At 44.3% G+C, this 25309-nt stretch overlaps 1 protein-coding gene across 4 annotated transcripts in view; it reads left to right on the forward strand.

Annotated features, from left to right (window-relative positions):
• Positions 1-25309, forward strand: part of ABTB3 (ankyrin repeat and BTB domain containing 3) — a 307888-nt gene that overhangs the window by 187989 nt on the left and 94590 nt on the right. For all 4 annotated transcript variants that reach the window (XM_067697855.1, XM_067697854.1, XM_067697853.1 and 1 more), the window contains exon 3: positions 11338-11542. In XM_067697855.1, the coding sequence (XP_067553956.1) occupies positions 11338-11542 (205 nt within the window). The remainder of the gene's footprint in view (positions 1-11337; positions 11543-25309) is intronic.

A 25309-nucleotide genomic window follows, 5' to 3' on the forward strand; every position in this document is an offset into this window, starting at 1 on the left:
ATAATACTCAATAGTTGTGGCGATTTAGCAAGCTAATGCCCATGAAGGGGTTCACCACGGTACCTGGCACACAGTAAATCCTGCAAATGCTATTGATTTCTACAGTGGGATCACATCTGTCCTCTATTCAGAATCCTCCACGGGCTCCGCATCTGATCTGTAGGAAAAGCCAAAGTCCTCAGAATTACGTCCAGGCTCGCCCACCTGTATTCCTCAGACATCTTCTTCCACTCTCTCCCAAGGCCCGCTTAACTCAGCCACACTGGCCCCTGTTGTTCCTTGGACATAGCAGGCACACCTTAGGGCCTTTGAAGGTACTGTTCCTTCACCACTCTCATCCTCCAGATACCCACATAGCTTGCTCCCTAGTTATCTTCAAGTCTCACCCAAATGTTACCCCTTAATGAAGCTTTCCCTAACCACCCTATTTAAAATTATAGCACCCTGAGGACCCTAATCCCTCCTCACTGCTTTACCTTCCTTCCCAGCTGTTACCCTATGACATACTCTATTTTTTTGTTAGTTTTTCAATAACAGCTCCACTGAGATAGAATTCATATCCAGTTCACCTACTTAAAGTGTATCATCATTCAGTGGCTTTTAGTATATTAACCAAGCTATACAAGCATAAGCACAGTCAATTTTAGAACATTTTCATCACCCCAACAAGAAACCTGAAAACCATTAGCAATCATTCCCCTCCCTCCTTCCCCTAGTCACACCCTATAGTTTACTCATTAATTTTTTTTAATTGTCTGTTTCCCACTACTAGACTATTTTTTCATGGAGAGTACACAATTTGTTTTGTTTGTTGTTGTAACCTCAACACCAAGAATGCTGCTTGACACATAGCAGGCCCTCAGGAAATATGAAGAAAGAAAGAGAGAGAGACAGAGACAGAGACAGAGAGACGGCAAGACAGTGGGAGAGAGAGAGAGGGAGAGAGAGAGAGAGAGGGAGAGAAAGGGGCAGAAAGGTGGAGAGAAGAAGGCTGGGGTGTCCCAAGTTTGAGCAACGATTGCTGTGCTTGTATATCCCCTAATTCGGGGCTGTGCTTTCTGAGTCTGACCAACCAGAGGAAAATAAAACTGTATTTACTTATGATCCAATTGATTGTCAAATGACATAGCCATGTGTTAGTTCCGGATGGAACTGGAGCATCGACCTCAGAAATGCTAGAGTATGTTAAATTATGAGTTGGTGTGATATTCTAGAAAATTCTGAACTATGAAAGAATTCAGGACCCATAAAGCAACTTGTGCCTCTTCCCCAAAATTCCCTGTACACCCGGGACAAGCATCCACCCTTGAGTATACAACATGCACCTCTGAAAAGGGAAGCAGTAGCCAATTCAAGCCGTAGGGGGACCTTATGGTCACTAGAGTTACTTTCCTGGCACCTGAATTTGGAAATTGTGCTTGCATTCCCATCAAACCCCTGAAGTCCTAAGACGCCTCCAATTACAGGGTCTTCCAGCCACTGGTCAGTTGTACGATTGTTCTTAAACTTTTTGCCATGGACCCCTTTGGCAATCTGATGAAGCCTATGGACCCTGCCTCAGAATAATATTTTTAAATGCAAAAAATAAAGTGCGTAAGTTTATAAAGGAAGCTAATTATATTAAAATACAGTTATCAATATATTTTTACCTCAACTGTGATACAGTAATTCTATGCCTTTTTTATTAGAACATTGTAAAACAAGATCTAGCAGCAGCTCTGATGAGCCATTATTTTGAGGTAGTGATGTGTGTGAAGGATATTTTGAGATATCTGCAACAATTGGAATAAGGAAAGGTCTGTATTTTAACAGCTCCCCAGGGATTCAGATGTAGCTGGTCCAAGCAGCTCCCCTGGGGAAACATCTCAAAGAAGAAATGCCATACTGTTTGGGACTCTGCAAATTTCCAAGACATGCCCGTGACCTTGGAAAGGCTGAATCTGGCTACAGGGTTGGTTCATGTCTGTGTGGGCGCAACCTCGGAAGAGGTCCCCACGCATTCTTCTCTGGGGTCTCAAAAGTTTGTCCGGCGATATTTTAAGGGCCCCTCCTAGCACCTGGGCTGAGGCCCTGCTCAAATCTGGTTCTTCACTTGGAGGAAAGGATTTGCTAAACAAATCTGCCCTCCACCTAAGCAGGCAGCATGCGGGAGTGCCTTGCCACGTAAATGGTTTCTAAGGACAGTTTGCTCTGTAAATTAAGTGCTGTCATTTTCGTTGAATGTTGACTTTCGCATATGAATTTTTGGCACACAGATGGGTGCTGCTAATTACGAATAGGTTCCCTACGTTCATCAAGTCAGCCCTGTAGAACGTGTGCACAGTAGCACGTTGATCAGCCACATGGGCGACAGAAGGTAATAAAATTGCCTTCTTTTCTGATCTGACTATAATTTAGACTGGCTTGCTCTGAGGTCTGAATCAATACAGCCTTGCTCTCTCTGTGTACATAGAGAGCTGTTCTTCATATGCAAAGGTTACTCTGCCAGTGTGGATTCCAGAAACCACTGTTGTTCCAGAAAAGGCGAGATGGAAAGAGTTTGTTCCCAGCCGTCCCTGCTCTTCTTGAACCAGGCTGTTCAGGGTTGAGGGCAGAGCCCCTGACTATGGCCTTCTTCATGGCCAACAATAATAATAGCAGCCCCTGATGCTGTTGACCTGGTGATCTATGAAAAATCTACGTGAGCTATTTCCAGTGTAACCATTATTATCCAGATAGATGTGGTCATGGAGGAAGGAAGGGGACAAACAACTTGTCTAAGATCAACCACACCTGTGAGCTGATGGCTGAAAGTGAGTCCAGTTCTCAAGGCAGAGCTTTCAACACTAGGCGTGACTCCCTGTCTCTGGAGGAAGGCCAGGTGTTTCTATATGATACAGGGGGAATGAGAGTCCGCCTCTGTAAGATCATCATGTTTGTCAGATCTGTGTTCCTTCCAGGTCTGAGGATCGCAGTTTGCTCTGTAGGATGTACTGGGTATGCTCTCCTCAAAACTAAACTGGAGACGTGAGAATTCACAAAGGTTACCTAGTATTTCACCAGCACCTAGATGGCAGGACCCCGCTGCCCGCTGAGACTTCTGCCTGTATTCCCCCTGCTTCTATCCTCAGGGCATCTTATTAGAATCCAGAACTGTCTTGATCAGTGGTGATGTCCAGAACACTTTCTCTGTCTAGCCTGTTATGGCTTGAGGTGAAAATATATCCACTACTTCCCGACCACCTACTGCATGCCAAGTGCTTTAAATATATTAAAGGTATTTTTATTCTCATTTCATAGATAAGAAAACTAAGACCTGGAAGGATAAATGTTTTGCCCAGAGCCACACAGCTAGGAAGTGGCAGAGTCACATTTCAAACGGTTTTTCTTTTTCTACTTTTCTGCATCCAGTTCAGCTTTGCATTCTAAGCAACTAACACATCACCTGTAGCTTAGGAAATATCTGTTGAATGTCAAATGAAGACATGAAGGACCCACAGTGAACTAGTCCGTGAAACAAAAGCTGAAGAAAATGCTACAGGGGAGGGGAACTCTTAATGAAACTCTTGTCAAATATTAAACTGAATTTTGAACTCAGAGAACTAGAGCTGAATCTCTGTATGTCAAATTATTTGAATGAGAAGCTAAATCAGGAGACCACAAAGGTCCACAAACTGACACAAGCCTGGTGATTTTTAACTGTGAACCCGAAGAGATTCTCAAGGCAATGCTTAGAGTCCGGTGGGCAGACCAGGTCTTCTTACCTGAACCAGGTCAGGAGTAGGTCTGGGGGAAGCTGGTCTGTCCCGTCTCCTCCATTGAGGCCACAAGGAAAGCAGAGGCTCTGGCTATTCTCACTTATTTTTTGAGAGAACAGAAGTTAAGGCTACTTTAGTTTATTTTATTGGTTTCCTTTTTTTTTTTAATTTTTATCAGGGTATAGTTGATTTACCATGTTGTGTTAGTTTCATTTGTACAGCAAAGTGAATCAGTTATACATATACATATATCCACTCTTTTTTTTTTTTAGGTTCTTTCCCCATATAGGCCATTACAGAATATTGAGTAGAGTTCCTTGTTCTATATAACAAGTTCTTATTAGTTATCTATTTCATATACAGTAGTGTGTGTATGTCAGTCCCAACCTCCCAATTTATCCCTCCCCTCCTTATCCCCTGGTAACCGTAAGTTTGTTTTCTACATCTGTGACTCTACTTCTGTTTGGTAAATAAGTTCATTTGTACCCTTTTTTTTAGATTCCACATATAAGCAACTTCATATGATATTTGTCTTTCTCCGTCTGACTTACTTCACTTAATATGACAGTCTCTAGGTCCAGCCATGTTGCTGCAGATGGCATTATTTTGTTCTTTTTTATGGCTGAGTAATATATACCACTGTATATATGTACCACATCTTCTTTATCCATTCGTCTGTACCAACTCGACTCTGCATTTGGTCCCATCAATCCCACATTTGTGTCCTCCAAGATCTTGCTGCAGCCCTTCTGCCCGGCATTCCCTGCCTTGCCCCCAAGCTCCCAATTAAAACTGCATTGGACAGTCATTAATTAGAGTCATTGCTTTCTGCTCTTTAAAGGGGAAAAAATGAGGGCTTCATCGAAAACTGCCTCTTTCTGTTTTCTTTTCACACTAAACTGTGAACTTGTTGTTCCCACTCAATGAGTTCATCAAAATGGGGCCATTAATTTACAACTGTGCACAAAAACGTTTCTGGGTTGTCTCCCCTTGGTGTCACCAGAAAGAAAAACAGCCCTTATTGCTTGGACAAGGGGGTCTCTCAAATGCAAATGGGATCTTTTCAGAAGGTCCTGCTGCCTCCAGCCCCTAGAATGCACTGTGACCTTTTCAGGTGGTCAAGTGGCCACTGGCCTCTTGGTATTTCTTGAATGTTCCACTCCACAACAGGGCCTTTGCACTTGCTCCTCCCTCTGCCTAGAAAGCTTTTCCCTTGATTTTTACAAAGCTCCTCCCTTATTTCATTCAGGCCTCTGCTTAAATGTCACCTCCTCAGAGAGGCCTTCCTATGACAGCCCCACTCACTTAACCATCCCTGCATCGCTGCTTTCTATACACACTTCCTGCTTTAATTTTCTTCATAGCACTTAGCACCACCTGACATATTATATATTTGTTTATTTTCTGTCCACCTCACCAAGACTGTAAACCCCATAAGAGCTCAGACTTTTTTTTAACATCATTGACTGTATCCCCAGTGCCTAGAACAATGTCTGGCACATAGTAGGATGCAATAAATATTTGATGAATGAATGAATGCATGAATGGTAAGTTTCCTGCTGGATCCAGAGTTCAGTCTTCCCTTGTCCATCCCTGTTTCTCCAGCTCTCCTTCTCCTTTAAAACAAATCTCCTCTCATTACTTTGTACTGGGCTATACATGGTCTTTCTTTTTTTCAAGGGGACGAGTTTCAGTGAGGCAAGTTAAACTGCAGTTTATGATGCTGGGGAGTGCCTTCGCTTCCTTATCTTTGCTGTGTGACCTAGGGCAAGTGACGTGATCACTCGGATCCCCAGGGATCTATGAAAAGAGGGTGATCATACCTCCTACCCCAGGGTCGTGTGAGGTTTTGAAAACGTACTATAGTAAGTGGTCTTTGACCGAGGATGAAGAGCGGTGAAGGAATTGAAGGTGCTGTCACAGCATAGGTTTTGGCAGAAGGAGCCCATGTTGGAATGTGCAGCCCTTTGTCTCAGGGGGATCACACTGGCATGCAGGAAGACGGCTTAGAGGGAGCTACACTGATAGCTTGAGCCTGGCAGGTTAGAGCAGCGTTTCCCAAAGGGTTGCATGGGAGATGATTGTAGGTGATACTCAAAACACTTTCTATTTTTAATTGCTATGAATTTTTCACAGGTACTAGAAAAATATTGGTTTTCCTTTTATGGCACTGATATGAAGTTTCCTTTTAAAATGAATTTATTGTGTGAAAGAATTCGCCAATTTAAGGAAAAATATTAAGTACATAAACTGTACCTGCGGCACACAGGTATGTGAGAATTCATGATGCTGATTCCCAAATGGCTGACATTTGGAAAACCTGGTTATAAGCGGGTTCTCAAGTAGGTTCCTAGACCCAAACTCCAGACACCCAAACTCAGTGCAGCTAGTGACAAGTGGATTTGTTGTTTGGGGTTCATGACGCTGACAGGTGAAGCAGCAGATAGCACATACATAGAGTGGGATTTGAAATGGAGCTTGTGATTACAGAATCCCTGTGCCAATTCCATCTCCTATGGCCAGCCCTCATCAGAGACATCCTTTCGGCCTCTGATCCAGAGACTCGGCTGATAACAATGATGATGATGATAATGATGTGGTGATGATGATAGTGATAATGATGAAAATAGAAATGATGGTGATGATGATGAAGATGATAATGAAAGTGATGATGATGGTGGTCATGATGTGGAAAAGATGATGGTGATGATGATGGTGGTGATGATGATGATGGGATGATACAAAGTAAAAGAAATAGTGCTGAATACTTACTATATACACTTAGGATGTGCCAGACCCTATTCCAGGTGCTTTAAGTGATTTGTGATTGCTTCATTTCATATTATGAGTTAGGCACTATTATTATCTCCATCTTTCAAATGAAGAAACCAATGCTGGGTACTTTATACATGTTATCAGTTTAATCCACACAACAAATTCACAAAGGTCATAATCATCCCTGTATACAAAGAAGGAAACTCACCCAAGATCATGCAGCTAGTCAGTGGCAGGTTGGAGACTCAGACTCAGACAATCTGACTCCAGAGAGCTTGTCCCTAACCACTACACTACACTACACTGCTCCTCCAAGAACAGGACAATGAATGAGTCGTGTCTCTGCCTGTGAAGCTCAGTAGGGGAAGTAGATGTGTGGGCACTTAAAACACATCTGAGTTAAACAAGTAACATGTTAGACTTTATTAGTAGGTGCTGTGTGTACACAGGGGAATGGGAAGTTGATTCTGATCTGTGACATCCTGGAGGGCTCCAGGGAAGAAGTGGCATTTGATCACAGCCTTGAAGGTCGTCAGTAGTTGAGAGGATGAAGCGGGGTGGGGGGGGCACTCTAAGATGAGAAAACAACAAGAGCAAAAGCAAAAGCAGGGAACCTGGAAGTGCAGGGTGAGCTGAACGATGCCCTGAGGAGATGGTTAGCCCAATTAAGGCCAAAGCCTTCCCAGGGTCTTGGGGAACTTGAGGGGTGATGCACTGCCCCAAAACATGGATCCTCTTCTCATCTCCACCCCATTTTGATTTTCTTATTTTGAGCTTTTTTTTTTTTTTTTTTTTTTTGCTGTACACGGGCCTCTCACTGCTGTGGCCTCTCCCACCGCGGAGCACAGGCTCCGGACGCACAGGCTCAGCGGCCATGGCCCACGGGCCCAGCCTCTCTGCAGCATGTGGGATCTTCCCGGACCGGGGCACGAACCCGTGTCCCCTGCATCAGCAGGCGGACTCTCAACCACTGCACCACCAGGGAAGCCCTTATTTTGAGCTTTTTTATGAGTGCTTTCAAGAAAGACAGAGGGGAACTTCCCTGGTGGTCCAGTGGTTAAGACTTTGCCTTCCAATGCAGGGGGTGCAGGTTCAATTCCTGGTCGGGGAGCTAAAATCCCACATGCCTCCTGGCCAAAAAACTAAAACATAAAACAGAAGCAATATTGTAACAGATTAAGTGTACCCCAACCTGACCCTAGATGGAAGGTACAAGAAATTTAAACACCACCTCGGTGAGCTTATTATTCCGATAATACCAAATAGCACATGGCATAATTCAAAATTCAGAAATGACAGGAAAGTTGGGAGGGAACGTCACCCACAATCCCGCTAGGCACAGAAATCCCTGGTCAACATTTTGCTTTTTTTTTCTCCTGGTATTTACTCAGAGCATATTTTTTAATAACATAATCCTGATCACACTGTATGCAGTTTTGAATTTCACTTTTTTCCCCACTTACCATTTTAACACAAAGCTTTTCATCATTTATTGCCATTCTATGTAAACATTTTTAGTAACTGCATAAGTTTTATCACACACCAGAGTTTATTTAACCATGCTCTGATTTTCAAACATTTGTTTCTTTGTCAAATTTTGGACCCTGTAAATAAGGTTTGGGTGAAAATCCTTGTGCATGAAGATTTTGCTGCATTTTGGATTCTAACACTGGGACAGAGTCCCAGAAATGGAATTACTGAATCAAGGGAAAGGAGCATACGTGAACACCTTGGCTACATAATGACAAATGGCCCCATCATAGACTTGGAGTTGGCCACAGATGCAGCAGGATGTCTCTGAAAGAAGGACTCAGGTCAGTGTAGGACGATGAGCACAGACATTAGAGTCAGACAGACCTGGGTTGGAATCTTATCTCTGCCTTGTGACCTTGAGCCTCAGTTTCCTCATCTGTAAAACAGGATTTCTCAACCTGGGCATTATTGACATTTGGGCTAAATTCTTTCTTGTGGGGACTGATCTGTGCATTGTAGGATGTTTAAGAACATTTCTTCCCTCTACCCATTAGATGTAGTAACAGCCCCCCGGACATGGCACCAGAAATATCTCCAGATATTGCCAGACATCCCCTGGGAGGCAAAATCACCCTGGTTGCAGATCACTGCTCTAAAGCTAAAATAATATAAACATACCCTATAGAGCCTGTGAGGAATAGAAACAATGCACGTGAGGTGCTTTTTCACAGTGCCTGGTATAGGGTAGGCGCTCAATGAATGGCAGCTGGGACTCTTCATGTAGAGCCATGTTTCTCCACATTTTCCATCTGCAGGTCCCCTGGGGATCTTCCCTGCCCACCTGCCACTCAAAGAGAATTTCCTCCTCTGATTCTTTTTTGAGGTTCTTGCATATATTTTCCTGCTGTGGCAAATGGAGAGAAGGAGGGTCAGACTCTAGGTTAGGCTTGATGAGAGGCAGAGGGGTGTAGGGAAGCAAACCTTCCCCCCCACCCCGCCCCACTGCTATCTGTTTAACTCCTGCATCACTGTTCAGATATTAAGCTTAGTGGATTGTACTCTGGTTAGGTCGTCTTGATGAGGCCTTAGGACTCTGGCAACATAGAAGTTTCCTTTCCTCTGACAACTCCTATCAGAAATAGTGGACACTTGGAATCTTGCCTCAAGAAGGATTTTTAAGGCTGCATCTACACTTAGTGGATACGGGCTCTGTGATTGACTAAGCATGTCTGCCATGGGCATGGAAGAGAAAGGAGAATATTTGCCATTTGCACCCTCAGGTGAGACCTCATCTCCATAGTCTCACTCCCACAGAGGGGGTGAATGGTCCTCTTGTCAATCTTCTTTTGAAGAAGTGGCCCTTTTCCTCAGGTAGGAAATGGGAACCTAGAAGGCAGGCCCTGGGCCTTCAGAGGAGAAACTCCTGCCTCTCACTGAGCCTCACTTTCTTGGGTTTGGATTTTAGGTAGAAAGTGTCATGTTAAAAAGTACAGCTGGATGGCAGAGAACTGGTGGGCTCTGCAGGCTTGGTTTCAGCTGGGCAATGAAGGATTGGGAATGGGGGCTTTAAACTCCAGTAGGAGTTGATGTTTCAGTCATGAGTCTGAAGGCAGAATTCCTTCCTCTTCAAGGTCCTCTATCTTTTCTCCTAAGGCCTTCCTTCAACTGACTGGATGAGACCCACCCACATTATGGAGGGTAATCTGCTTTACTGAAAATCTACTGACTTAAATGTTGATCCCATGTAAAAAATAGCTTCACAGCAATATCTAGTCTAGTGTTTGACCAGCCAACTGGGCACCATAGCCTAGCCCAGTTGCCACATAAAATTCACCATCACAGGTATCTTAGAGGAGCGTCTCCCCAAGTGTGCAACACCTCCCACTGTGCATGAGATGATTTCCAGTGGGACAGGGGCAGTGCCTTAAATAACATTGGTCATGGGAGTGACTCTTTTAAATTCTATTTTAATGCTAATTACTTTCAGAAGAAAGGCTCCACTTGATATGAGCCCCTAACAACGCTCTCACTCATTATTTATAAGAGTAGAAAGCAGGGCCAGAATTCAGCTATAAATTGATTACGCTGTTTCCTTTTCATCAGGTTAACTTTCACGATGACCTTCTGTTGATGGCAGGTGATACTGATTTTCCGTTTATGGCAGTGACATAATGTTTCCTTTTTAGATATGTGTATTTTTAAAAACAAAGGGAGTCCATTGAAGATTAAGTAAATAATGGTACCGGTGGTATTAGGATTCAGCTACACTCACGAAGGTCGCTTACAAGCAATCCAAGTTTGAGAAACACCATCTTAGCCAAGAAAAGTCGGGGCTTCAGGCCCAGCCAGCATCCCACAGGAGGATCTTCCCTCCATGGCCAATCTGGGAGCCTGCAGCTTTGGTTTGATTAAGGAGAAGGCTGGTTTCCTTCTGAGAAAGCGTGAGAAAGACCAGAGTGTTCTCAAGGTTTGCCAGCGTTGAGAAAAGTAAAACATGCCCCTCAAGGAGCACAGTTAAGTGCGTGGATTCTGGAGCCAGACTGCCGGGGTCAAATCCTCCCTCTGCTGCTCATAGCTGTGCACCCCTGAGAAGTTATTTAACCTCTTTGAGCCTCTGTTTCCTCATCTGTAAAATGGGTTTATAAAGGTACCTACTTTATAGGGTATTGTGAGAATCAAATGAATTAGTGCTATTGCATAACAAGTGTCATTTAGGACTGAGTCGCTGTTGTTGGGAACGACTGACAAAGAAAAAGACACAGTGCTCTAAATGCTGTACCCAAGAAAGTACAGTGTGATATGAGACACAGGGGAGTGCGGGAGATTCCAGGATGGCTTCCTGGAGAAATTAATATATAAGCCGATACCTGGATAATCAGTAGGAGTTAGCCTGGAAAAGAGGAGAGAGAGAATGTTCTGGATAGATGGAATAGTGTATGCCCAGGCTTAAAGGCAAGTGACAGTTCTTGTGACTGCAAAGAAGGCAGTGCTGGTTACAGCAGAGGATGTGACAGAGGGTGTGTCCCAAGGTGAGGGAGGCCGGAGGCAGACACATACAAAGGGCTTTCTGTGCCTTGTTAGAAACGAGGGGTCCCAGAAGGGCAGGACTGGAGTTATCTTAGCAGCCCTCTGTGCCTGAAACAGCACCCCAGACCTGGAAAGCCCTTGACTGTCGCGTGGTGAATGAACAAATGCTTTCCTCTCTGCTTGATGTGTGACCTGGAGGTCTCATGGGACCACTCCCATTGAATGAGGGAATCTCAGGATGCAAACCTCTGCCGAGATCTCCAGGCACATCTTCTCTGCAAGCTTTGGCTGCCTGAAGGATCTGAAATGTTACTTCTGTCCACAGGTGACCTGGTGTCCCGAGCAATGCATCACCTGCAGCCCCTCAACGCCAAGCACCATGGCAATGGCACCCCCCTGCACCACAAGCAGGGGGCGCTCTACTGGGAGCCCGAGGCCCTGTACACCCTTTGCTATTTCATGCACTGCCCGCAGATGGAATGGGAAAATCCCAACGTGGAGCCCTCCAAAGTCAACCTCCAGGTGGAAAGGTAAGACTTGTGCTAGCTTTGGATGGCCAAAGAGAGGGGCTCCCTTCTGGCCAACACCACCTTATGGTGAGTAGGTATTGCCCCCAGGGTGGTACAGGAGTGGGGGAGGAGAGGGATGCTGGGGGTCAGAACTGCCCAGTTTCCAGAAACTCACTGGAGGGGTCTAGATGACCTTGAGGGGTTATCAGAGACCTGGGTGGAATCTTTGAAATGGGTTTGCATAGGGCTGGCCCAGTTTGGGATAAAAGTGGCCTGGGTCAGAAGAGAGGGTCTGCAAATCTGGAGGGATGAGGCCTCTGCAGTGCAAGGGGGCTTCCTTGTGAAGGCAGCTTAGGGGGATACCAGCTTCTTGGGTGGGAGATGTTTTATCTTCATTTCACCCTGTCTGCCCTGGGGATTCCAGGGGGAAACCATAACACTTGCTCAGCCAGAAGTGGGCCTCTCATGTGGGCAGAAGACAGCATAGCAGTTCCCATGAAGCAGAATCCTCATGGCAGAGAAGGAAGGGAGGGCTCCCTGGAAGAGGAAGCTCCCTCTGACCTGGCTTCTGCTGCTCCCCAGCGCCATCTGTCCACGTCCCCATGCCTCAGCCTCCGTATCTGTAAACGAGTAGCTGCACTAATCGCTTTCCAGGTTGCCTTCTACCTGGAAAATCCCAAGATTTTCTGAGGATGGTTTCACCCTCTCAGAGGCAAGGAATCCAAACCACCATCAGGAAAGGAGGCTGCCTGGAGGCGTCCCCTCTTCCCCTGGGTACAGGTCCACAGAGATGTGGACCTGTTCCTAAGGGAACATCTCCCCCCAGCATCTCACAAATCAGGCCCCTCCTCCTGTGTACACAGGCTTGTTCACTCTAACTACTACAGTAGTGACGCTGTTTATTGAGTGGTTAAAGAACAGGCTCTGTGATCCAGACTTCTGGGTTCAAATCCAGGCTCTTCCAATTAAAAGCCAGGATGTCTTGGAAAAGTGCCTTTAACCTCCCCGTGCCTCAGTTTCTTCATCTACAAAATAGAGGTCCTAAGAATAAATCCTTCATAAGGCTGTTTGAAGATCGAATGCATTGAACAGTGCCCAGCACGTAGTAAGTGCTCAATAAATGTTCCCTTTTATTATTGTTGTTGGAGATCTTATCCGCAAATAGCTGAACAACTCCCAGTTTGGGCTCAATGCACTTTTCTCTGTTAAATGGTTCCAAGTGGTTTTAAAACACTCACTGGATGCTCTGTTTCTGCCAGGATGGGTCGGGCTTAATTGGGCTCCTAAACCATGTCTCTTGGCTTTCAGTTTAGAGTAGAGGATGGAGGATGAGCGAGACAGAAGTTGACTCTTTTTTTTTTTTTAATCCCAAGTTAGCATCAATATTTCAATCCAGTCTGGAATTAACTTAATCAGAGGATTACTCATGTCTCCCGCCAGGCCAAATCAGTGGGTGCCGTGTGCATATTTTCACGTGCCAAATATGCCCAAAGTGGAGAGGTGGCAACGTGCCCGTGGTCCCTGGGCAGAAAACAACCTCAGTCACACACACCAAGACGTTGCTTTCTATGAGTATGAATCATGATGGCTGGGAGGATGGAAACTATTGGCCTTGGCCTTTGGGGTACCTAGTTCTTCAGCCCCCATCCCTACCCCAGCAGCCTGTAGAATAGGGCAGTTTCTCTGACTCACCTACCCCGCCACTCTTCAATTCCCGCCTCTATGCAGATGACACCCCCTCCATCTCCAGCCAGACGTCACCACCTCTGAGCTCCAGAACCTGATCCACCTCAGCCTTCCAGTTTCCACTGTCAAGGCTCACACTCTCAGGCTGGTTCTTCTCAGGGCACCTTATTCTCTTCTGCCCAACACAGCAAATGTGTGTGTGTGTGTGTGTGTTTATTGCCTGTGAGCTTCATGAGGGCACAGAACACATCTGTTTTTGTTGTCACGCCACACCTAATGCCAAGCTCAACATCTGGTATATATCACAAAGTCAGTAAATATTTGTAGGATGAAAGAAGGGACAAATCCGTTGATCCAACTGCCTATGGAACATTTCCATCAGGAGTGCCCACAACCACCTCAAAACTAAAGCCAACATCTTTCCCCCCAAACCGACTGTTCCTCCTTTCCCCCCCGCCCCCAGTCTCTAAGAATGGCATCACCATCAACCCGGTCACCTCGGTCAGAAAACTGGGACTCACTCCACACTCCTTCCTCTCCTTCCCTCCTTCCTACAGCCAGCTGGTCAGTAGGTCTCACCGATGCAACTTCTGTGCCGTCTCCCATTCCTCTAATCCTTCCTCCCCAGATGGCTGCCTCACTGCATGGTTCAGTCCCTCGTTTCCTCTTACTGCTATTACTGCATTTGATTTCTAAGCGGTCTCCCTGGACGGGAGGCTTAATATTCTCTGACCAGCTCCATCCTCATGGCCACCAGACTGAAACTTCTAAAATATGCATCTCATCGTGTGACATACCCCCTGCCCCCAACTCAACACAGTTGCATGGCTCCTGTTATATTTTCTGTTATGTAGTTTCCATCTTCCCTTCCGGAATCTATTTCAGGATTCAGAGTGTAGTTGAAGTGGCTGTAAGTCTAGGGAGAGCATCTAAGGATTCCAAACTTTCTGGGACAAGTTTTAAAGAGGCATGAGCTGCAAGGGGGAGCCGAGTAAAGAGAACATGTCCTAGAATTTGTCAGAGTCAATTATCTTGGTCTTTCCATTCCTCCTTGGCTGAATTTTCAGGGGACGACACAAAACAGAAAACACTTGTCATTTTTTGAGTTCTGTTCACTTTGGTCCTCTGGAAAGAGTATGGATTTGGGAGTCAGATCGACCTTTGGGTTTGGATCCCAGCTCTGCTTCTTCTAGTTCTGGGACCTTGAATGAGTCATTTCACCCCTACTGAAACTCTTCTCCTCAACTGTGAAATGAGAACAAAACCAGCCTCTTGGGACTGGTGTAAGCAATTAATTAGATACTGTAGCTAAGACATCCAGTGCCATGCCTGGCACAAGGGGAGCTCCCCTCACCCCCACCAAAAAGGAGCTGATATAATACATCTTCTTTTTATTTTTTGGCTCTCAAATGTTATTATCGTTGTCTCTGAAGGAGCCTGTGTATGATTCCTTCCAGACGAAAAGCTGTTTCTTCCCATTCCACGATAGGCTAGGCGTTGATATTTATTAGCGTCTGAAAACACATAGGTAAGGGCTTCAGAGGAGAGAGGACTCTTGTTTCCAGACAAGTGTTTACAGCAGCTTCATACGAAAACTTACAAACAAGACGTTTCCAGTGGGAGGTAGGATTCTAATTTGGAGCTGGTTTTTTTTCTCTTTTTCTGTCTTCTTTTTCCCTCCAAATCAAAAACATTTCCTTGACTCTCTATCTCTGTCTGGCAAAGTCAAGTAAGGCCATGGTGTTTATATGGTTTTCCATAAACTCTTCAAGAACAGGAGCTGAATATTATGTGCTTTTTGTCCACGCCGAGCAGAAGGCCTGGAACATATTTGTTGACTGAAATACGGATTGTGTTGTGCCTCAAACCATCTCTGCTTGTCCGAAGAGCCTTTCTTGGCTGGAGTACTTGGAACTAGGCCTCCGTATACCATTTGACTCTTTCATGTGGGCATAGCTTTCCAGTTGCTACATTGGTTTTGGATAGCTTCATTTTTCATTGTGGGGTTTTGAAGAAGCTCAGTACCAGTATAAAATTTCTGTAGTTTAAGTTGTTCCAGGACTTTGGCTACTATTTTTTGAGCTTCTGAAATCTTTCAGTCCCTCAGATACTTTATTTAGGGAAAAAAAAAAAAAACTCAGATAAATCTTATATGATTATGATTAGGCTATATTCATTTTACAAATAGTAGTGATAAATGTAAACACCTCAGTTTTGAGGATGGGGGTCATGTGAAGCTACTACTATTTTTTAATAGAATCATCTTAAATCTATGACAAAATTTCCCTGCCCCAAATCATTACTGGAAAGACTAGTGATTCCTAGATGTGTTTGGCCATGAATGATTTCAGTAATTTGTCATCATAAAATTAAAAGGAGTAGGATAAATAGGAGTGTTTTGTTGCCCACAGTAACTGATCGTGCCCGAGAGGAACAGAGATCAGCTTCACCTAGAAGACTAGACAATTAGGTAGTTTTACTCTCCCCGAGTCTCATGGGAAACAAACCAGAATTTACATCTAGGCAGTGGCAGCTTTCGCCCCTTTTGTAACAGAGCTGTGTAAACAGATGTGGCAGACATCTGTTTCCCTGTGTCTACCAGGGAAATCTCGACCACAAACATGAGTATCCAATCACCAACTATTTGAGGAAAATGAATGGGAGAAACAGAACAGTCTTAACAAATGGAAGAATTTACACTTGAGGAAATAGAGTTAATAAAGAAAACATACCAGATATTAGAAGTTAATGGTACCCAAATACATCTGCTAAGAAACCCTCCCAAAAGATCACCCCAGCACATCAATATGTGACAGGTGATATCCAAATTTTAACACACTCCAACAGACATACCCAGGGTTATGCAAAATTTCCAGCCTTCTAATTATAACCCTTCCCCTTTCTTTCCCATCAAGGAATGTATATCACAACACAAGTGAGCAGAGGTATCCTTGATACAAGCAGCACTACTAGTAAGAATGCTTAGTTGCAAGAGTTGAACCTGCTGAGCAGAAAGAAAACCTCTGGGGGGCCCAGTGTAGGAAGAGGGTTAATAAATCCTTGTCACTCCTGCATGAGAACCTGACATTGGGTTAATTTTCTAGCTCTGTTTCCCTGGAAACATGATAAGAATTACAATATCAACTGTGTTACTAAGCAACATTGCTTATGGTCAGAATGACCCTAGGTTGGTACATTAGATCTGGCCTTGTAGTACTATAGATACTTGGTATAAATACCAAGTATTTATAGTACTTGGTATAGTACTTCCAGAGCTTTGGGCTTCCTTGAATTCACTGATCCTTATAACTGGCAATGTCCCTTGCAGGGACCTTGAAAGCTACTTCTGTGGAGTTGTTACAAGAGATATTGGGGTTCATAAAGCAGGGCAGTTCTCACAACCACCTAACTGGATCTTATCTCCTTGCACCTGAGTGTCACTGGGGCAGAAGGTAGCTCTGAGACGGCTGGGTGAATCGTTATAAAGACTCCCAGTAAAAGGAACGTCTGATGTTGTCATGAGGGACAAGTGTGGCCTATGATGGTCCCACGAGTCTAAATGTTTAGTAGAGCTTAAGAAGACTTCTGGAGGGCATTGAAGCTGGAGAAGCAGGATTTGAGCCCACACAACCTGGGGCAGTGCCCAAGTTGCACCCCAGGATTGCTCAGAGCCATAGACAGTGGACTTTATACCACTGAGGCTGAACTTTGGCCACTCCCAGCAGGACCTCTGTCACCATTACCCCTGAAAACTGAATGTCTCTGCTACCACTCTTGTCATGTTCTATCTTGTCATGTTCCATCTATGTCACACCACTTGCTTCTAAATCAGTGGAGCCTGGGTCACATCCCTGCACCCTAGTAGCAGGGGTGTCTGGAAAGGTGAATTTCTACCTTGTTGAACTATGGAAGAATAATATGGGAAATTCTCCAAACGGTAAGGTCATCAGTGGTTCCAAGCACCCAAAAAAGTTGACAAAGGTTCACTACACTCTTCGACTTTACTCTTTTTTAAAATCAATTAACACACAAGTGAATCATTTGCACAGTTCAGTACTTCTGACCATTATTAGCCACACAGCTCACAACTGATTGGCTTACACACCACAGTGAATACTCCCCAACATAAAGACTGCTTGGCTGCTGACACCCTAGGAACCTCAACAGCAAGAAGGAGGAGACAGGAGGACTGTTTTTTCCTGACATCTTAAGCAGCAGAGGAAGAATGCTACTTTCTCACCTTCTGGAGGGCAGTGATCACATCTGGCACAAAAGTCCCCTAAAATGTCCAGCCAGTGCTAGTGGGTCCTGGAGAAATTCATAGTCAATGTATGAATGGGGACAACCCAGAGTGGGAGAACCATATTTTTTTTTAATTTATTTTTTTATATTAGTTTTTTTAATTTTTGAATTTCGTTTGACTTATTTTTATATACAGCAGGTTCTTATTAGTCATCAATTTTATACACATCAATGTATACGAACCATATATTAGACCTGTTTTCTGCAGGGCTACTTGTGGGCTTTTGTGGGCTGGCCTGGAATTCCAACCATTATATAAATGGTTCTAATGAAAAACAAAATGCATGTTGAATTCTAAATAATTAACTTAAGAAACAAAGTTTTAAAACATGATCTATTTGTGAAGAAACAAAGTTTTAAAACATGATCTATTTGTGACAAGAGCGTTGCTGCAATTTATTTCATCTGGCCAGGGTAAAAGCAACTCTAATCCCAATATTTTTCAAACTGTAGGTTACAGCCCATTAATGGGCCATTAAACCAATGCAGTGCAGAGATTGGCAAACAATACCCCACAGACCAAGCCTGGCCTACTGTCTGTTTTTATAAAGTTTTATTGGAACACAGCCATACCCACTTGTTTACATATTATTTATGGCTGTTTTTGCACTTGTGGTTAGTTGTGACAGAGACCAAATGGCCCACAAGGCTGAAAATACTATTTAGCCCTTTCCCCTGATGCTGTGGGTTATAACCTGCATTTCTAAAAAAATTAAGTAGAATTGAATAATAAAATAAATCTAAGTAGCTTGCATTGAGGGAAGGTAACTATGTTTCTTGAAAGTTTGTTGGGTTTTTTTTTCTTTTTTTGGTTACATTAACTTAACTGGAGTTGATTAACTTGCCAAGGTCATGCAGCTAACGTTGCAGAACTAGTGTCTGAACTCCTGGCATCAGGCCCTGCTCTGTGCTTGTCTTCGCTAGTCTGTCTTGCTGTCCATGGACTATGGTTTTAAAGAAATAATATTTGAAAGCCTCATCCCTAATCTCTAGAATCTTTTTATAATCTTTATGAATGTTTACAGGATATAAAACTAATATACTTATTAAATAAAATATAAGTACACAAAAACTTTAAAGAAGAAACTTTGAGTTACCCATAGTCTCTGCGTCCAGGAATAAGCACTGAGACCATATGGGGTATTTCCTTCCAATCTTAGTTTTCTGTGTATATTCAAAACGTGTTTGGTTGTTTCACAAAATAAGGACTGTTACGTCATTGGATATGGAATTTAAAGTCAAGAGAAAAGCTGAGAACAGGCATGTCAAACATGCTTCATTCCTGTCGAAGATGATAAAACTGAGGCCTAGAGGGATGAGTGGACTTTTCTGGAGTCATAAGCATATTTTCAGTGGATTTGCAAGGCAGTGCCACAGTGCCTTGCACATGCTTTGCCCTCTTCTTGGACCACTGCCTCCCCTCTGCTCCGTCATCTCACTACCCCCATCCGTTCATCCTTCAAGACTCATTTTAGGCATCACCTCCTCCAAGATCCCTTTCCTACAACCTCAGGATGCACTGAGTGTCCAGGGCCTAGCTCAGTGGATAGCATATAGTAAGTGCTTAATAAATGCTTGCGGAACTGAACAGAGCTGGGTCTGAAACCTATATGTTCTGGCTTTCGGCCCAAAGAGCCATGTTGCCAGTGTCAACTCAGACAGCCCTTAGATTGCCACTGGCTCTACTGATCACATGCTTCAGGCCTCAGTTTTCTTAGCTGTACACAAAAAATAATCATTCCTACTTCATGGAGCTGTTTCAATGACTAATGAACTAACTTATGTAAGTGCCACACACAATCACTGACACTTAGCAGGTGATCCGTCAACGGCAGGGATTATTATTGACTTCTTTAAACCAGGTTGACCTCCTCTTAGACATTATAAGAGGTTTTGATCAACACTTAGTATGTGGCAGGTCCTGCTCTATACGTCGTGTGTATTAACTAATTCAGTCATCACAGTACCCCTTGAGGCAGAAGCTAGCCTCACCTCTCCTCATTTCACAAATGAGAAAACTGAGGTGCAGTGAGGTTAAGTAAGTTGTACACTTGGGCAGGTCTGGGAGTATCAAAGACATCAAATGAATGCTGCATGGCTATAGGGAAGGAAGCTCTCTGCTAAGGGAACAGAATGCATACCATGGAGGGCAGGAAGGTGAGAAAACAGAAAGTGAGACCTTGTTCTGAAGAGGTGTTGGGTAGAGCAACAAATTAGACAGGAAAGAAGGTTGAGAGACCCGCCAAGGTGTCAGGACTTTCTCCTATAAGGAGTGAGGAGCTGGAAAGGATTCTGAGAAGGGAGGTGAAGAGACCAAAACTGCGTCTGATTCCTTGTAAGCCCTCCCTTGATGGAGGCATAAGGATGCCTGAAGGAAGGTGATGAACATTTGATGCACCTACTATGTGCCATGTGCTATGTGAGCTACTTTACTTTCAGAGTTTAATTTAATCCTTACACTCAACTTTGTGAGGTAGAAATGCCTTCATCTACAGATGAGACGATTAAGTCTAGTTGCTACTAGTAGGAAAATGCTATTTGGAAGCTATTTAGATAAAGCTAAGGACCTTCACAGCGCATTAATTATATCTCTGGATATTTTTTATTGTGGAGCCAGAGTTTATATCTTGGTTCTAACACTTACTAGCTCTGTGACCTTGAACAGGTTACTTAACCACTCTGAGCCTCAGTTTTCTTATCTGTAAAATGGGAGCTATCATAGAATCTGCTTCAGAGGGCTGTTGTGAAGCTATTATGTGTTAATATATAGAAAGCACTTAAAATCCATCATGCATTAGTCTCTTTATAGAGAATGGCCATTATTATTCTCATTGTCATGGTGCTTATAACCTAGGTGTATGCTATAGCAGGCCTTCTCAAATTTTAACGTACATTTGAATCCCCTGGGACCTCATTAATATGCAGATTCTATTCATTAGGTCTGGGGTGGGGCCTGAAATGCTTCATTTCTAATAAGCTCCCAGGTGGTGCTGATGCTTCTGGTCCATGGAGCATCATGTGAATAACAAGATACTGTGTTGTCATTCATTTCCCCAACCTACTCCACCCCCCATTTTCAGTTACATAAGGGCAAGAAATAAGCCTTTTGTTGATTTTTGTCTCTCTGGTAGAGCTTAGCACATAATAGGTGCCTAAGAAATATTTCTCAGGCTCTGGGGGCTGGATTGAGCCTTGCAGGGCCTCTACTCTTACCTCATGAGATGCTGGACCCCTCTGCAATTTGCCGAAATGAATGGATTTCAGAAGTCAGATGTGGCCAGCCTGTGGAACTCTCAGGCTTTGGAGAGGCAGCCAAGGGAAGGTGCTGAGCATCCAAATATAATGATCATCTTCCACTTAACAAGGTGGCCAGCTCCTCTCAAGAGGCTTGGGAATAGCAAATTAGCCACAAGTGTGCAGGAGAAAGGTGAGGCAGGATTTGACAGGTGTCCTACCTGGGGAGAGGCAGCAGGGCAAATCCTAAACCACACCAGCTAAAGGGCTGTTAAACACGTCCAGCCAAAAAAAAAAAAAAAAAGGGCTTCCCTGGTGGCGCAGTGGTTGAGAGTCTGCCTGCCGACGAAGGGGACACGAGTTCGTGCCCCGGTCCGGGAAGATCCCACATGCCGCGGAGCGGCTGGGCCTGTGAACCATGGTCGCTGAGCCTGCGCATCCGGAGCCTGTGCTCTGCAACGGGAGAGGCCACAACAGTGAGAGGCCCGCGTACCGCAAAAAAGAAAAAAAAAAACACGTCCAGCCCTCAGGGCTTGTCAAACTGTTTACACGCAGTTGCCCAGGAGTTTTCTCCCAGCCAAAGGGGGTGCAGTTGCTCCTGACCACAGGTAATAAGCTGGGGGCTCAAGTTTAAAAACAGCCCCCTCTCCTAATATGGGGGGTTAGTCTGAACAAATGCATGTGCTTCACTTGTTCGTTTCAATACCCAGATCTTTTCTGAATCCCAGTTAACTGGCTGCCACAGCAGTCTGGTCTGGTCTGATACCAGCTTCTCTTTATTTAAGGGAAAAAGAAGGGAAACCTTACCTTTATGATACAAAGACTAAGGAACTAGCAGTGCTGCACTATCCAGTATAGTAACCACTAGCCATGCAAAGCTGTTTAAATTTAAATGAATTTAAATTGAATAAAACTAGAGCTTCAGTTCCTTAGTATCACTCGCCTCTTTTCAAATGCTCAATAGCTAGATGTGGCTAGTGGTTCCTGCGTTGGATTCCGCAGAGATAGGACCTTTCCAACATCACAGAAACTTCTATTGGACGTCGCTGAACTAGAGACTCAGTGCACATAGTGTCCCCATTGCAGGAAAAAGAGCCCATGATAATCCCACTCCTGAAGCAATAAGGTAGGAAGTGTAGGGACCAGGGACCAGCTCCCCTACCAAGGCATTTTGTGTGTTTCCGTGTTTTGATCATCTTAGAGCTTTTTCAAAGCGGCCATCATCATCATCACAACCAAATTTTACCAAGTACTTATGACATGCTAGCCTCTCTTCTAAGTGCATTAGTCATTGGGTCCTCACGAGAATCCTGCAAGTGTAGTAGCATATCTCACACTATCGCAATCTCTTATCTTTTCCTGAGTAAATTCAGGCTCAGAGAGGTTGTGTAGCTTGCCCAGGTCACACAGCTAATCAGGGCAGAACTGAGACGCAAAGGTAGGAAGCTTGAGTCCAGAGTTTACTCTGTCAACGGGGTGCCGTGCCACGCGGATGGGAAGGATGTCGGATGTGATGGGGAGGGCATAGGAGTCCCTGCAAAGGTTAAAAGTCTGAAAATCTCCCAACAGGAACATTCTTGTTTTAATATGCTTCTTCCACCTCTACACTTTTCCTTCTAAGATTCTCCCTGGCTTAGGCTTTAATAAATATCACTAATATAAGTGGAATAATGGTAATCAAATCATTTCATCAGATTAAACAACAGTTAAAAACCTTTGAGAAACATGTTACCCTCCTGAAACAAATTGCTGGATATATATATATACAGACCCTGCCTCTTAAATCTTTACCTCAGTGCTACTTGAGCTTTTCATTTCTTACTATACTTTTCAAAATTGTTAATTACTTGTTTTATTTACTACTGGACTTTTCATTCAGTTGTTCATTCTTCATTCATTCATTGAACACGCATTGAGTGTCTGCCCTAAGCATAGTAAAAGGAAGAGCTGGTCTTTATCGGAGTCTTCTGTGTGCCAGGCACCACTATAAGCACTTTACATGAATTAACTCATTTATCCCTCATGACAACTCCAGGAGGGAGGAATTGTTATCGTCATCCCCAGTTTATAGATGTGGAAAGTGAGGCAGAGAGGATAAGCAACTTGCCCAAGTTCACAGGGCTCAGAAGTGGCCCCGTGCTGGGGAGGCGGGGCCCAGGGACCTCTCAGGACTCCTGCCTGAGCAGCTCATTTATCACCAAAGATAGAAAGTGCCAAGGTTCAGAAGGGAGGTGCAGATAAACTGCTGAGGAACTCAGGGATGATGGTGTTTGAGTCAGGCTTTGAAAGATGGATAAGATCAGGCATTCTAAGGGGAAGGAGCAGCTGGCAAAGGCTCCAAGGTAGGAAATTGCAAGGTACATGGTGGGAAGCATGTACCATAGACCAGCTGAGTTGGACCAGAGGCCAGACTGACCTTCAGCTGCTTTGCAGAAGTGCAGATGGTTAGCCAGTTGTTAAAATGCTAAAATAATTCTCTATGAGTTGGTAAAACGCTGCTGCCCCCAATGTCCCCTCCACCACCCTCATCCCCCGCCTCGTGTCCTGCAGCTGCCCCATAAGAGGTCCTGTCTGCAGCAAGACCATAGGAGTTAGGTGGTACCTGGGCCTTCCCCATAGTCAAGTATTTAAAAAATCCTCGCTGAGTTGAAAGTCTATGGGAGAAATACACATCCTGCAGGTGTTGATGGGCCTCTGGTCCTTCCACAGTGGGGTTAGGGTGAAGGTTTGAACAAAGGAAGAAGCATAAGCAAAGTACAAATGGCTGCTCATCCTTCAGGACTCAGCTGCATCCTCACCTGTGCTGTGAAACTTTGTGCCCCTCACCCCCAGTCCCCATGAAGCCCTCTGTGCATAATTATAACAACTCTTGAGTGCCAATGTGAGCCAGACCCTATGATAAGCTTTTCTAGATTATCCCACTGAAATGTCCCAATCACCCTCTGAGATACTGTAACTCTGACTATTCTACAGATGAGGAAAGTGAGGCTTCGAGAAGTCCAAGGATTGGACCAAGGTCACATAGCTAAGCTAGTAAGTGGCTGGGCTGGAGGCTGAGCCCAAGCACTGTGATTCCAGAGCCTGTGTCTTCTTGACCCCCTACCGTGTGGCCCCAGTCATCACTCTGGCTTCCAAATGGTACTCATTTGCTTCCAAATGTCTGTCTTTGCTGCCAGACTTTGAGCTCCTCGCCAGCAGGGACTGGACTTTGATCATCTCGTGCTCTCTCTGGCAGCCAGCCAGGCCTGGCACAGAGTGGATGGGGATATAAAGATCAATCTGAGTGCATGGCAGCAGGAGGATGTAGCAGAGGGTGATGTAGGGACCAGTCAGAAGATTCCTGCAAAAATCCCAAGAGAGATGACAAGTGCATGGCTTGGCGGAGTGCCAACCTCTCTGTCCCCCAGGCGAGAGAGGTCACCAGTGGCCTCCTCCTTTTGCTGAATGGCCTGGAAGAAAGCTACGTTAGACTTCTTGGATTTTTGATTCTTTCTCATTTGCCTAGAACCGGCAGCCCTTTGCTTGCCCTGTGTCTGGGGCCTCGGGCACCATATGTGAATGTTGTGAACGTGCAGGAAAATTCTTTTTGAAGAACATTAAAAGGGCGAAAATTAGCCCTTGAAGCTGCCTAGTGTAAACTGAGGGCTGGCCCAGGATGGCAAAGGCAAACGAGAGCCAGAGTGCGTGGGACCAGAAAGGCCTGCAGAGAGAGGGAGAAAGAGAGAGAGAGAGGAAGAGCATTCTCTGAGCTCAGCCCGCTTTCAAACCATCTGCCCCTGTGCCAAGTTTTCAGTCTTTTTCATCCTTTCAGAAATAGTGATATTGACAGCTGCCAGCACATAGCTGGGTTTCACATGCTGTGGTTTCCCAGGCAGTAAATCTGGTCCTTTGCCCTGAGCATCAGAGCATCTGAGTTGCCCTTTCATTCTTCAAAGTCTGACTTCCCAAACGAAGCCTATGCATGTCTCCGTGTATCCTAGGCTATAGTTTTCCTAGGTTTCTTGATTGAATCACATTCTCCCCTCCATCCATTTTGCTCTCCTCATGGACTGCATATGTTTACAACTACAATACAGGTGCTATAAATACAAATTTTTATATGATCGTATCTTTTTACTGAAAAGCTATATATACTCCTTTTTTTTAATTTTGGAAAATACAGAAAAATGTAAGAAAGAAAATTAAAATTATCTACAATTCTACTACCCAGAGGTAGCCAAAATGATTATTTAGTCTATTTTCTTATCTCTTTTTTTTCAAGACAAATTAGCCTTTTTAAAATAATTGTACTGTGTATATATAATTTTATATCTTTTTTATTTCACTTACTAGTACGCCATAAGCATTATCCTAGCACTACTACAGAATATTCATAAACATCGTTTTTAATGACTGCAAAATATTCCATCTTGTGAAGGCATCATAATTTCCCTAACGGTTCCCAGGTTGCCGGGCATTTGGGTTGTTTCCAATGTGTGAATTGCTGTTCTTTTAAAACTGCCCATAGTGGCATGACTAAAACACCAATGTTGAGGGAACGGATATAAAGAGAGTAGTCTGTCTGGA

This window comes from Pseudorca crassidens, chromosome 11 (assembly GCF_039906515.1).
Source record: "Pseudorca crassidens isolate mPseCra1 chromosome 11, mPseCra1.hap1, whole genome shotgun sequence".
NCBI classification, from domain to species: Eukaryota; Metazoa; Chordata; class Mammalia; order Artiodactyla; family Delphinidae; genus Pseudorca; species Pseudorca crassidens.